This window comes from Paramisgurnus dabryanus, chromosome 14, assembly GCF_030506205.2.
Source record: "Paramisgurnus dabryanus chromosome 14, PD_genome_1.1, whole genome shotgun sequence".
Classification (NCBI taxonomy): domain Eukaryota; kingdom Metazoa; phylum Chordata; class Actinopteri; order Cypriniformes; family Cobitidae; genus Paramisgurnus; species Paramisgurnus dabryanus.
Window position 1 is genome coordinate 16,266,923 of NC_133350.1, and position 13,305 is coordinate 16,280,227.

General features: G+C 36.4%; 1 protein-coding gene across 3 annotated transcripts in view; it reads right to left on the minus strand.

Annotated features, from left to right (window-relative positions):
- The window catches only part of ndrg3a (ndrg family member 3a), a 36,386-nt gene that overhangs the window by 9,881 nt on the left and 13,200 nt on the right, over positions 1-13,305 (minus strand). For 2 of the 3 annotated variants that reach the window (XM_065241275.1, XM_065241272.1), the window contains exons 2-3: positions 9,901-9,974; positions 7,600-7,626 (exon numbers count right to left, since the gene is read on the minus strand). In XM_065241275.1, coding sequence (XP_065097347.1) covers positions 7,600-7,626; positions 9,901-9,957 — 84 coding nt within the window. In that variant the 5' untranslated portion in view covers positions 9,958-9,974. Of the gene's footprint in view, positions 1-2,645; positions 2,951-7,599; positions 7,627-9,900; positions 9,975-13,305 lie in introns of those variants that run through there. The other variant, XM_065241273.2, reaches the window with a different exon arrangement.

Below are 13,305 nucleotides of genomic sequence, written 5' to 3' on the forward strand. Positions count from 1 at the left end.
ACCTCATTATTAATCTGAAAATCTATAAGATTTTCTGTTCACAGCTATAGCATACATAAGCAGATGGAGATGCAGCGTCATGCTCAGTCCATATTGACGTCACGCAGTCCCACTCCAAGCAGCAGGCGAGTGCTGGTGTGTGTCAGGGACAGGGAATTTATGTGCATCATTCTCCATAAAGTAGGGCCACAATTTTAATTGGCTGTTGTGTCATATAGAGTGGTGTCTTTTAAAGACTATTACATTTTAAAGATTTATTTTAAAATATCTCAATTAAATAAACAAATGCAAAATATTATTTGTGAGATTTTTGTCCAATCCAATGCTTTGTTTAATGAGATTGTCCCTCCTCCTATCACCTGCGACCAATGAGCAAGTAGCACACTATGGTTCAAGACTTCAAGTTTGAAATAGGTCGTCAACACAAGGAAGAAAACAGTGCTTGTCAGATGATTTTATGTAAATCAGTATTGGCATAAGGTGTAATTTTCTAGCGGTGAGATGGCAAATTACAACAATTTCAATTTCGAAAAGCAATGAGGACAAACATGTCATCATCTGAGACGACATATGGACGAAACGCGCTCTGTAGAGCACTGTCCGTTTAGGGTTATTGTATAAACATGACGGTGATGTAAAGGGGACCTGCAGCCCTTTTTTCTTTTTTAATATACAACTCTGGCATTTTTTGGTCTAAAAACCTAATTTTGGTCTTGTTTTAAAGAAGACACAGTAACATTTTTACGGAAGTGTCTGGAGGTATTTTTTTATATATTTTTTATAGCAGTTTACATTTATTTGTAATAAATTAAAAAAATGCAATATAGTATTATTTTTAATACATAAAATAATCAAAAGCTGAGGTTTGTGTTCGTTTGCTGCATACTCTTGTCACAAATGAATAAATGACAGTTACTGCATTATTATTACTACTAAAAGGTTTTTAAATATAAAACTACATTGTTAAACTTTTCCAACAATATATAGTTTGTTGTGATAGATTAACATTTACATTAAAATTATTGAAGTAAACTTGGGTGTCCCACTTTTGGGACAGCACCAGTTAACGGGTTAAGTACAGATCAAAAGACTGATGGTTTTCTTACTGATGCATGCTTTTAGGGAGAAATCCTGTTTGAGCAAGTGTCTGTCTTAAAATAATACGTTTAATTGGAACAAGTTCGGATGTTTACAGCTCTCGGGGACATAAACAATCAAAGCCAGAGAGTAGGAGAGACTGAAAATTTAACATTTAAAAAAGTCTTGCCTGACACACACACACACACACACATTCTGGTTTCCATGTTTTGTGGGGACATTCCACACGATCACGCACACACACACGCGCGCACGCACACACACAGTGAATGTGGGTCTAGAAAGACTGTGGGAGTCATGAAAGAGGTGTTGAATAAAAATAAGGCACAGAAGAGGCGAAAGAGATAAACAGTGGTGGGTCATGTTTAGGAAAAGGCAGATTTTGCAGACCTTTAATTTGCTATTACTATAATGGGTTTTATAAAATATTAGATTTGCGGGAAAGTATGTTAAGCAAAGCATAATAATTGGTACTAATAATTACCAAAATTAGTAAACAGTAAAATAAACATGGGGCAGGGGATCTATATATATAGTCTATATTATTCTGCAAATACTGATTCTGCTTAGACCTGATTATGTACAAACTTATCTAAAATTATTATCTAAAAATCAAACGCTACCCCTCTACAAAATGTTTGTGGCTTTTGGGATGGACCACAAACACAATGTTTTAACATGCACACATGGCTGCAATGACCATATTTGCAGAGAGAGATCTGTATTAATATTTACATTACTGGATATCCTATAAAAGGTTTTTAATGCATGGTTCTGGAAAGACCACATTGGCTCCCCCAATCCGTTATATATGGTCACATCCTTGTACACAAACACCCAAAAACAAAACCACAAAAGCAGCAAGACATTTCTTAGGAAACGGAGGCTGAGCCAAGGTGAATGAATTCAGTCCCTGCCCTCCCCACCCCTGCTCTTTCAGCTAATAGCATCAATCACAGCAGTGCACAAGAAATGGGGGCCATTACACAGCACAAACTTGATCATTATAATACACACATATACACTCAATCTACATACATTCATAGTACATTCTCCATACCACACCCGGTCACTAAAGCTTCATGCCTTCATGAAAGTGACTTTAACGGCTACATATGTCCTTGCTTTGCTTGACCTACAGTGCCAGACTGGGGGTGGGTGCCATTTTTAAATACAGGCATATGTAGATTTTTCTATTTATTTATGTAGTAGTAGTGCATTGTATTATAATTATTATGTGCATATAAACACCAGCTTAATCTAAGGATCTTTCATTGCCATGCTTTAACCATCAGAGCAGTATACCATTATCTGTCTGAAGTAAACAAGCTCAACGCATGACTTGCATGACTAATGCATGTAACAAAAAGCTTTCGCAGAACAAAATGCATCTCCACTCAAAAGTCTTGCACGTTGTATACAAAATATATTCACGATATCCATACGAGATGCCTTGCACACAAACAAAATAGCTAGAACAGTCCCCTGCATGATGATATCAACACTATGAAAGCTGTCAGTGATAACGATCACGAGCACTCACTCACCACTGCATCATCAGTGCATGCGTTATGCTCCACATCCAGAACGGTTGACATGTTTCCACGCACAAGACACTGACAGCTTCAGAGAAGAGAGACTGAGATCCAGGCGAGAAATACAGAGTAGCAGAACGTGGAATGGAGTAAAAGGGACAGTGGGTGCAGTAGCTAGGCAGAGATCCAAGAGGGAGGAGAGACGGTGAAGAGCAGAGGGAGAGAGAGAGATGAATAAAAGAGGTATGTTTTCAGAGAGAGAGAGAGAGAGAGGGAGAGATGGCCAAGATGCAGATAGGGCAAGAAGCAGAAAGGAGTGACTGCGGTCTGTGATGGGGAGGCTGTGGTTGCTGATGCATACGGCAGCAAAGAAAGTGGCTCGCTCTGATTGGATGAGGGAGAGTCAGGTGGGCGGGAAGTAGATGTAAAAGAGGTGTGGATCAGACGGAGAGGGTAAGGAAGGAATGATGCTTATGACAGCACTTTATTTTTTTGGGGGTGGGGTCAGCAAGTTTACTGCTTTAGATTCAGACAAGGTACAAAAAAAACGGCAATGCGCAGATAAGGCGAACAGAGATTTTAAATAACAAAATAATTTGATCCGATAAACAATCCAAGACTTCATATGATGTAATTCTTAAAAGAAACATTGGATGACTATAAATGGCAACTTATCGCAATACATAAAATTGTTCATTATGTAAAACCAACCAAAATGTCATTCATTCATTCATTTTTAAAAGACAAGGTTAATTTTATGTAGATAAATGTATAACAAAATATGATAATTAAAATGCATATTTGATGTAAACCATAAATCCTCCTACCTTCAGAATACAATATTATCTATGCATTTAAGCATTTGCTCTCAGGTCCATAAACATAATTTCTGTCAGACCGGCAACATTAATGCGTCGACTTATCCGGCCAAGAAGTACTGATGTGTAAGAAAATCCGATTTATACCCGTTGTAACAGTGTAGCACTCAAAGTTGAAACTATTCCCCATGTCCTTGGATGTACAATGTAATAATTTATTTGAATAATCACTATTATAGTGCTCACATTGAAGACTTTATGATCTTTAACATGTCTGTTACCCTGCAAAAGGACAGTGTGGTATTATTTGAACAATCTCTCTCTAGATCCTGAGCTCTGATAAGTTATTGATCTGTCTTGCTTTCATTTATCAGCAGACGAGGTTGTATTTCATTTAATGGACTTCTGTGATGTCCCTCAGGGGCTGCCATACACAAAACAATCACAATCTAAGAAGCAAGAGTCAGGAAAGGGTAACAGTCATAAAACAACACAAAGGGATTGAACATTTGTGGACTGCAATGCATCAGGAGTTTGACTAAAATGCATGACACTGATTATTACCATGTAAAGCTGATGTGGCAAGTATTGCAATACTAAAATAATAATTAACTACATCTGAATTGTTTCTGTTGCTGGACTCCTAGAAAACCATTTACCAAAATGTCCAACCAAGATTACAAGCTATTTTAAAGCTAATGGATGGAGCCAGAGCTTGAGTAATGAATGAAACCCTGCAGGGCGTGATGGGTCAATGTGACCTTCAGGCCTGAGTGTAGATCAGAGGGCAAACTGTAGACAGGTTCCCTAATAAAAGACTGTCAAAACAAAAGTCAAACAGAAAACCACAAAGTATGAATCAAATAGAGCACAAGGAGAGAAAAGGAGACAAATTTTCTCTTGACAGAGATCAGTACGATGCCAGATAGTCTACATTACTCATGCACTTTTTTCTGTATACAAGATAGCCACTAATAATCAAAAATAAACAATATAATAAATTATTCTTTTATTCTGAGAATCTTCTGAGTGTGAATTTTATCTAAAAAATTATTGGTACTTTGTGAGAATAGTCATGGCTTATGCTGAGCCTTTGGCGCCCTCTGTAGGTGGAAGTCATCTCTGCCCGATGACTTGCAGTATTCAACTTAGAAACAGAGGAGAGGCTACACAAGGGCCAAGGTGGCACCGGCCCACTCAGATTGATGGCTGGCCCACCCAGACTGAGACCATCACATATAAATGATATTTCTTTAGTAATAATCGCTTAAATACGCATCATTTTTGAATAAATAACTATTTAAAGTTTATGTGCATGTGTTTCTAAACCGCATGGTGCGTTTCAAAAAGCATGCAAACACAGCATCTCTCTGCGCTTGACAGAAATCATCTGGAAATATTTTAGTCTTGACAAGAATTCTCATAAAACAGTCAGTTTTGTCTTAAAGTGAACATAAACCGTTCAGAAAGAAATCAGATGTGTATATGGATCCCTGCTTATTCGGTCTTAAGTGACAGAACCCTCAAGAAATCTGCTTATGTTTGTGTGCTTATGTTCATCAAACAACTGAATGAAAATCACTTCTGTATCTTTAAAAAGATTAATTATATTTAATTCATAGAATGAAAAAGTAGGGATGCACCGAATCCAGATATTTTGGGTTCGGCCGAATACCGAATCCACTGTTTAAGATTCGTCCGGATCTGAAACCGAATACCGAATCCTACTCATAATCCTTATTCCATTAACACAGTAAAACACATTAATGAAGTAAACAACGTCCACAGCAGTGTATTTTTCATTTTATTTGATTTTAACTGTAAAAAAAGATAGGCAACATTTTGCCAGGATGACAAGTGGGAAAAACTATTTTGACAATTACCATAAGCCTATGCATAATGAAAGCGGTGCGATGCGCTAGTTTTTTTCCAGGTGCATCCACGAAATGTGAACCGTCCCTAAGGCTCACCAGAAAAAACGCGCTTATCTCCACGTCAGCACCCGATGTGTGTAATCAACGGGCGCGTGACGTCGACCAGCGTAGCGCAAGCCTAGGGTTCGGTTCGAAAAAAATCTAAGATTCGGCCGAACCCGAACCTCGTCAAAAAGCCCAGTATTCGGCCGAATCCTGGATTCAGTGCATCCCTATGAAAAAGACAGTGTTATTATTAATTTGATTCTATTTCTGTTCTTAAATATTACAAGTGTAATTTGAAAGTTTGTTATTTTCTTTATTTTCATATGCTTATAGTTTCTTGATTTGTTCTTATTTTATTTTCATTATTTCCCTTTTTTGCTGATCCAAAAATCCATGACTCAAGAAATGTAATTTAATCAGTTTAACCACTACTATACTATAATATTGTAAAATTATGTAATTGGAGAGTAGACATTAAGGTCCACCCTATTTTACAGAGGTCTACTCAGTTTAAAATGTCTGGCCTCGCGACTGCTTAAAACAGTGTTTCTCAAAAAGGGGCCTTAAAATTATTAACAAAAATGTCAACAAAAAAATTTGAAATAAACCAAAACCATTAAAAATAATTACACTTCCTAGTTTTCGGTAAATGTTTTTAATAAATATAACTTTTTCTAGTCTAAGCTCTATAATACTTATGACTTGTGGGAGTCCTTAAAGTCCCAATAAATTTAAATGAAAAACTAATGAAGCTCACAGAGAAGTCATTTGTAAAAAACAAAAATACCACAATATTCCAAAGCAAATGATATTTTTTTTAAATTCATTTGCCCTCAAAATCTTTCATCAAAACCTCAAATCTCCCCCCCCTCAAAACGATCTCACTTTACTTCTGGTCATATGGTATGGTAAGTGGGCGGGGTCCGGGAAAAGATCACAGCGATTAGCAAATAGCAACATGACCCCAACCCAAACGATCCAATCAGTTCTCGATGGACAATTTCAAGGCCAGCCCTACCTTTTTATACCAGAAGCCGTTTCAGTCGGATATACATCACCACAGAGAAAATAAGACAAATCGCAACTTCTATTTCATGGAGACTTTAAAGTCATGGTTGGGATCCACTGCACTACATGCTTTTACTAATATACTACTGGCTAAAAGCTGAAGGAAAAACTATGATTCCAACAAAGGGCTTACATAACATAATTCCACACTTAAACATACATGACAACATAAGCAATATAAAATAAAAATCACACAAAAACTTCAGGGTTATCCTCCAGTTCACATCAGGGTCTTGATCCTGTAGGGGTATATTTTTAGCGATAACCACTGGCTGGCTTTACATAATCTCTTACGTAATACCCCCTAAACATAAAAACAGCAACAACCTATTTATGTGTTTTTTTTAAATGACAATAAATAATTGATGAATTGCAGAATTGCACTGACTTTCTTCACCACCAGAGAGCAGTCACACTCTAAACCCAAGCTTTTTTACATACACTTGTCCATTATTCTGCAGCACACATTGTGCTAAAACAGATTGGCTAGTTTGGTGTCGGCCCATCATCTCATTAATACTCAGTTTGTGCACGATGGCCTGCTGAGCAAGAACTACTAAAGTCACTATATAATGTAGACCAGGTCATGCTGGAGTCTGAGCATGCTCACTTTACCAGCTGCAGGAGCTATATTTAGCTCATCTGAGACTACAGCACTGAAAAGGAAGATGTGATTCACCAAGGACTTTTGCGTCATTGCTAGAGAGACTAGAAATAAACCATTGACTGCTACGATAAAACGTATCAAAATTAATAAAATATAGCAAAGGTGCATATAGCAATGGATCATATTCAATAACGGAATGATTTTAATATTTTCAAATTATGTATATTTTAAATTTACGTCGATGCTGATAGCAGAAAAACAGGTGAAAGAGAGAGTGGTTTTGTTTTTCCAGAAAGAATTTGAAACGTATTTTAGTTATAAAGTTGTCCATTTAAAATATATTTTTCTTGTATATACAGTAATGTAATGTGTAAGACAGTGCTGTAGAAATAACATATTTTGATATTAAAATATAATGGTCAAACTCCCAAAAATACCTACATCACAACACCTGTCTGTTAAAGCACAGGCAAACCCCCAATAAGAATCTAAAAATAACTCATTTTTATCATCTTCACTAATGAAATATTTGTAGAATAAATCTTAAGTCTTACCTGACAGTCAAAGTCTTGAAAGTTTCTCTGCAGGAAAAAGAGACAAATTATTGATTTTTCACCAATTTACAAACAGTACGAATGTCTGTCAAACTTAAATATTGATCAAATCAATTTGCTGCTCTTTATTTGGGAGCCACTAGATGGAGAGAGAGCTCGGTGAGCATTTCCCCGTTGACCAAAAAATTAATTATTTTCCAAACCAGTAGGCTTGTTAGATGTCCATTTTATGAACAACTGTTATGTGATGGACAAACACCATAAATGTACTATAGACCTTATTCCTTGTGAAGTATACTTGTCAACATTTAAAGTGGATTAAAAAAGTTCATCAAAGCTGTCCTAAGACAAGAACGAGTATTAGGTATTGGTTTAATGTAAACTTTTATTCAAGGTTTTGATCCACTTCAAATGTTGACTAGTGTATATTTCTTTCAGACAGAAGAACTGGAATAAGTATTTAATTTAAGCATTTACTTTTCCCCACAAGCCTGATGAAGCACCTTATTCTTTAACATTGCCTATGAACCTACACCTATGTGTACATTTTATTGCTTTTTGTATGAGCTCTGTGTGGTTTAAACTGAGGAACTATAGTATAGCAGCGATATAAGTTTCCTGTGTCTACATCAGAGGCTGAAGGAGAAAATAATGATTATGCTACAGCGTTCCAGAAATATCTTTCTTGTGAAGTGTTTTTTCTTCTCAACCTATTTTGCCTGCCTCTTTTCCCCTTCCATTTCCTACTTTCCCATTTTTCTCTTCATTTTTCATCCTATCCTGCTAATATTACACTATTTCATCCATTTCCTTTCCAATTCCAACCTGGATTTGTTCTCTCTTGCATGAATGATTCAGATGAAGTGAAGACATTGGCAGAGAGGTGGCTTGATTCAGATACGGTAAATCACAGAGATCTTTTACATGGGCAGCCGTAAGGGAAAGAAGTGTGTGAGAGGGTTTTCATGAGTGCATGACCATTACCGTGCATACTATGTGTGTTAAATAAGTAATATGCTCGGTTTACAGACTTTGTATACTTTATAAACCCACTCCATTTATTTATGTATACAGGAGTTTCTGTACACACTGTATATTGTGTGCTTGTATAGCTCAAATGTGTATGCAAATAATGAACATATGAATAAAGTAGGGGTGCGCAGGGCAAAAACTCGGGGTGGGGGGACGGGTTAGTTGTAACACGGACTGTTTACATTGTTGCACAAGGTTGAGCGTTTAGTTTTTTCTGTGTTTTTTTTCCACGCTGCCAAAAGACAATCTCCCGCAAATTATTGGAAATCTATAATGTTTTTCCAGAGAGTTATTGATGAACGAATGTTTTGGTGGCATGTAAGTACATGTTTTTTTTCCGTTTTGTTTTTCGGTTTCTAAGATACCAAATCCAATGCTATGTCATATTAATCAGTGTCTCGTTGACTAAAACATAGCATCATTTTAAAATATGTCTGCAGCTCTTAGCAACTTTTTTGTTGGGCTTGAAAATATTTTCATCCAGCGGGGTTAATTGTAACGCCGTGTTACAACTAAGCCCTCAGCACTTACGATATAAAAACCACTAATGTTAGCGTAATTCTTGGTGCACAAGAGTGATTGCTGGCTGCCAACAAAATAAATGTGTCAATTGTGTGTCAAATAAATTTTTGTTCATTTCTTTAATATTGATTGAATGAGGTCACGTCAAAAATTGAAATCATAATGAAATGAATGGCTAAAATCAGACTTTGATTCTCATTTTCTCAGAATTTGATTTTGAAACTGTGGGTCACATATAAAAAATAATTTGTCATAATTATGGTGCTTTCTCACACATATTTAGACATTTGTATCCATTTATAATTGAATTATTGTTAGAAAAGGGCTGGATGAATGAATACATTGTGTTTACCTGTCTATTATAGACAGATATATAAACAATATAGACTTCAAGTATATAGACAAAATAGTATTGAAATATCGCCTGCAAACGTAATTTTTTGGCAAGTGTTACAACTAACCCCCTGCCTGTTACAATTAACCCCACCTTTGGGGTAAGTCGTAACGTTTGCACTTCTGTCACATTTGGTGTAATTGTCCAAGAATGGTAAGTACTAGAAACAAACTTCAAATGTTCATTTGTAGCAGAGATGTGTGTGTTGCTTGTGTAAAATAAAATTTATCAAACTCAAATATTTTTTGAATGACTGAGCCAAAACCAAAAAGAGTTAGGTTTTGCCCCGCTCTCCCCTACTGTACGTGTTTTTGTGTGTGCGTGTGTGAGCAAGACAGTATTGTTTATCTCACCTTGTAGGTCAGCAGAGGCTTGATTTCGGTCAGCTGAACGTCTTGTAGCTCATCCATCACTGTGTCTGTTTCTACTGTAAAGACAAAAACAGGAAAAAACACACGTATAAAACACCACTACTTTTTCATAGATACATCGTCACATGAGTAATATAGAGCCTTTGTTTTGAATTTATGCTAGTAGGAAAATACTTGTTTTAAGCTTTATAATAATACAGTGATTAGAATTTTGTATTTTTGGGTGAACTATCCCTTTAAGAGGTTGACTCAAACAAACCTAGTGACAAACCTCTTTTTTCCTACTTTGAAACAAATACTTTTTATGTTGTGGGCTAAAACGTGTCTCATTTATTTTTAAACATGAATAAAGTGTCCTTAGTTTTTAAATAACTAGCCAAGCTGATATTAAACAATGCCGCATAACCGTCTTCAGTTGCAAATTCTTTGTAAACAGTAATAAAACCAAAATGCTTTAGGCAATGTCGACACTAAAATCTTTTTTCAGTTGCCTTGGGAACAGGGCAGTTATAATAAAAGTCTTTAGCTTATATCTAAATGTTGCATGATTCTGGTCCATTCCACTAAGAGGCAATGATTAACATTCAAAAGGTACATACTACATACATGTTCCAAATTTGTTTAGTGGAGTAGAAAGTCACCTTTGGGAAACCCTGTATTTGTGCATGGGCATGCAAAATTCTCTTCGTTTGAGTCTCTTTTATTGGAGTCTCTGTTTGCCCAGAATGCAAATGAGACACTATAAAAATTAAATCCTGGCTTATGGTTTCTTTAGCGTTTACACAAGGTTAGACAGATAGGAAATACTCGTTTCAAATTTTACTGGTTGCTTTACAAAGTCACCAAAATAACTAAACTGATGCAATGATACTTTGACATTTGTAAGAGGGGTCTATAGAGATCTGCTGACCCCATGTTTGGTGGAATAAAATGCTGATTAGGCTTAAACCTCTTCCGCTGGTCTCATCTGTATGCTGTCACAGCCATTCAACCCTAATGACCTTGGGGCGGCCTAATGTGACTGGTTACTTTAATTGTAACAAAACCAGCATTATGACCACCACTAGTTTCCACCACTTTTGACTTTAAAAAAGATCATAATTTTTCTCTCATGATTTTTTAATAACGAATCGTGTTATAACGTAATAACAAGAAATATTACAGAGCTGTGAACTAGAATTAGTAAAATGTACATTAACCGCTATTAAACAGATAATTAAAGGTGCAGTGTGTACATTTTTGTGGCATCTAGAGGTGAGGTTGCACATCGCAACCAACAGCTAAGTCTACTCCTCACTCCTCGCTTTTGAAATGCATAAGGAAGCTACGTTAGCCACCACCGGACAAACATGTCATCATCGGAGACAACTTAGTAAAAAAAGTTTGTCCTTTAAGGGCTTCTGTAGAAACATGGTGGCACAAAATGGCGACTTCTGTGTAAGGGGACCCCCAGTGTATGTAGATAAAACATCTCATTCTAAGGTAATAAAAACATAACGGTTCATTATGAAAGGTCTTTATACACCCTTGATCATATAATTTTGTATATTATTTTACATTTCTGTCAAGAGATCCTTCTATTCCCTTTAAATTCCCTTTTTTTAAGCTTTCTATTTCAAGGTTTGTCAGTTGTGGAAACCCAATTCAGCAAATGAACAGGTTAAAGATTAAAGGGATAGTTCACATAAAAATGAAAATTATTTACTTACTCTCGTGTTGTTACAAATCTCTATAAATTTATTTTTTTCTGATAAACACAAAGAAAGATATTTTGAGAAATGTTAGTAACCATTCATGAGCCCCATTCACATAGTATTTTTTCTACTTTGAAAGTAAATGGGGCTCATCGTCAGTTTGGTAACAAACATTCCTCAAAAATCTTCCTTCGTGTTCATAAAAATGAAAGAAAGAAATGTATACAGGTTTGTAACCACATGAGAGTAAGTAAATGATGAGAGAATTTGTGAACCTATCCCTTTAAAAGCCTTTCCACAATCTTAGAAGAAATAATATTTAGACTTCGAGTGACACCCTAAAAAGAAAACAAATGTTCAGGATGTTGTACAGATGTGTTACTGCCCACCACTCCCACTTACTGTCGAATAATGTGGGCCGAGTGCAAAGGCCAAACTGTAATCCTGGTGTCTATATGTAATCTCAACACAGAGCTGAAGGGGTCAGGCTTGAATTATCATCAAGCAGATTCACTTAAACACGCTACCTAGTCAAAATAAAGATATTTGCATAATCAGATTTGCTTCACTAGCCCGAGTTAACTTCCTAACCAAACTACTGATTGCAGTCAATGTCATGCTCATTCTCCATCCACTCTAGTAGTGCATTCAGTGGAGTGCGAAACTGTTGCCATAGAGACAAAAAGAGCCTATCATGTTTATTTTCAGTGATGGTTCCCAAAGGGACAGAGTAATGAAGACTAAAACATTACCACAGTCCTATTCTATTCGATTCGATTCTTCACACCAGGTCTTTGACTATAAAATCTTTTAATATTCCACAGAAAAACATCCAAACCCACCATCTTCCCATGGGTATTGCATAACAATGCTTTCTGAAAAGATGACTCATGTAAAAGGTTTCTTCCTCCAATTTTTGGTGAGATTTTTAGAGAAACGGTCATCTACACAGCTACAAAAACTTTGAAAGAAACCTGTTAAAAATGATACAGTTGGAAACATATTCACTGGTCTTGTACTGTTCTGTGTATCAATGTCAATGTAAAGATTAGGAAACTCCTCTTGGTCCTGTCTGCAGACACGTACATAGACAATTGATATGCATGTTTGCGACAAACACTGATTGATGATATCACAAACTATGCCAACTATTTTCCTCACCTCTCCTTTTTTACCTTAAAGCTATAAATAGCACATTATGGAGTTAGTTAACATAATTTCATCGCAATTTCTATCCATTTACACTCTAAAAAAAAAACGGTGCTATATAGCACCAAAATTGGTTCTTTGCTCGTAATCATAGAAGAACCGTTTTTAGTGCCATATAGCACCGGTGAAGCACCAGTGAAGCACCTGTGTAGAACCATATAGTGCTATGTAGAACGATATGTGGTGCTATATGGCCCCTATTTGGTTCTACACAGGTGCTTTACCGGTGCTATATGGCACTAAAAATGGTTCTTCTATGATTACGAGCAAAGAACCACTTTTGGTGCTATATAGCACCGTTTGTTTTTAGATTGATTTGTTTAATCCAGGGGTGTCAAACTCATTTTAGGCCAGGGGCGTCGCACCCGTGGGGGATGTGGGTGTTTTAACACCCACACTTTTCCCGGTGAGAGGGTTCAACACCCACACTTTTTATGCAGTTTTGCAAGAACGCCTTATTAAAGTCGCTCCCAGTTTCTCTGGC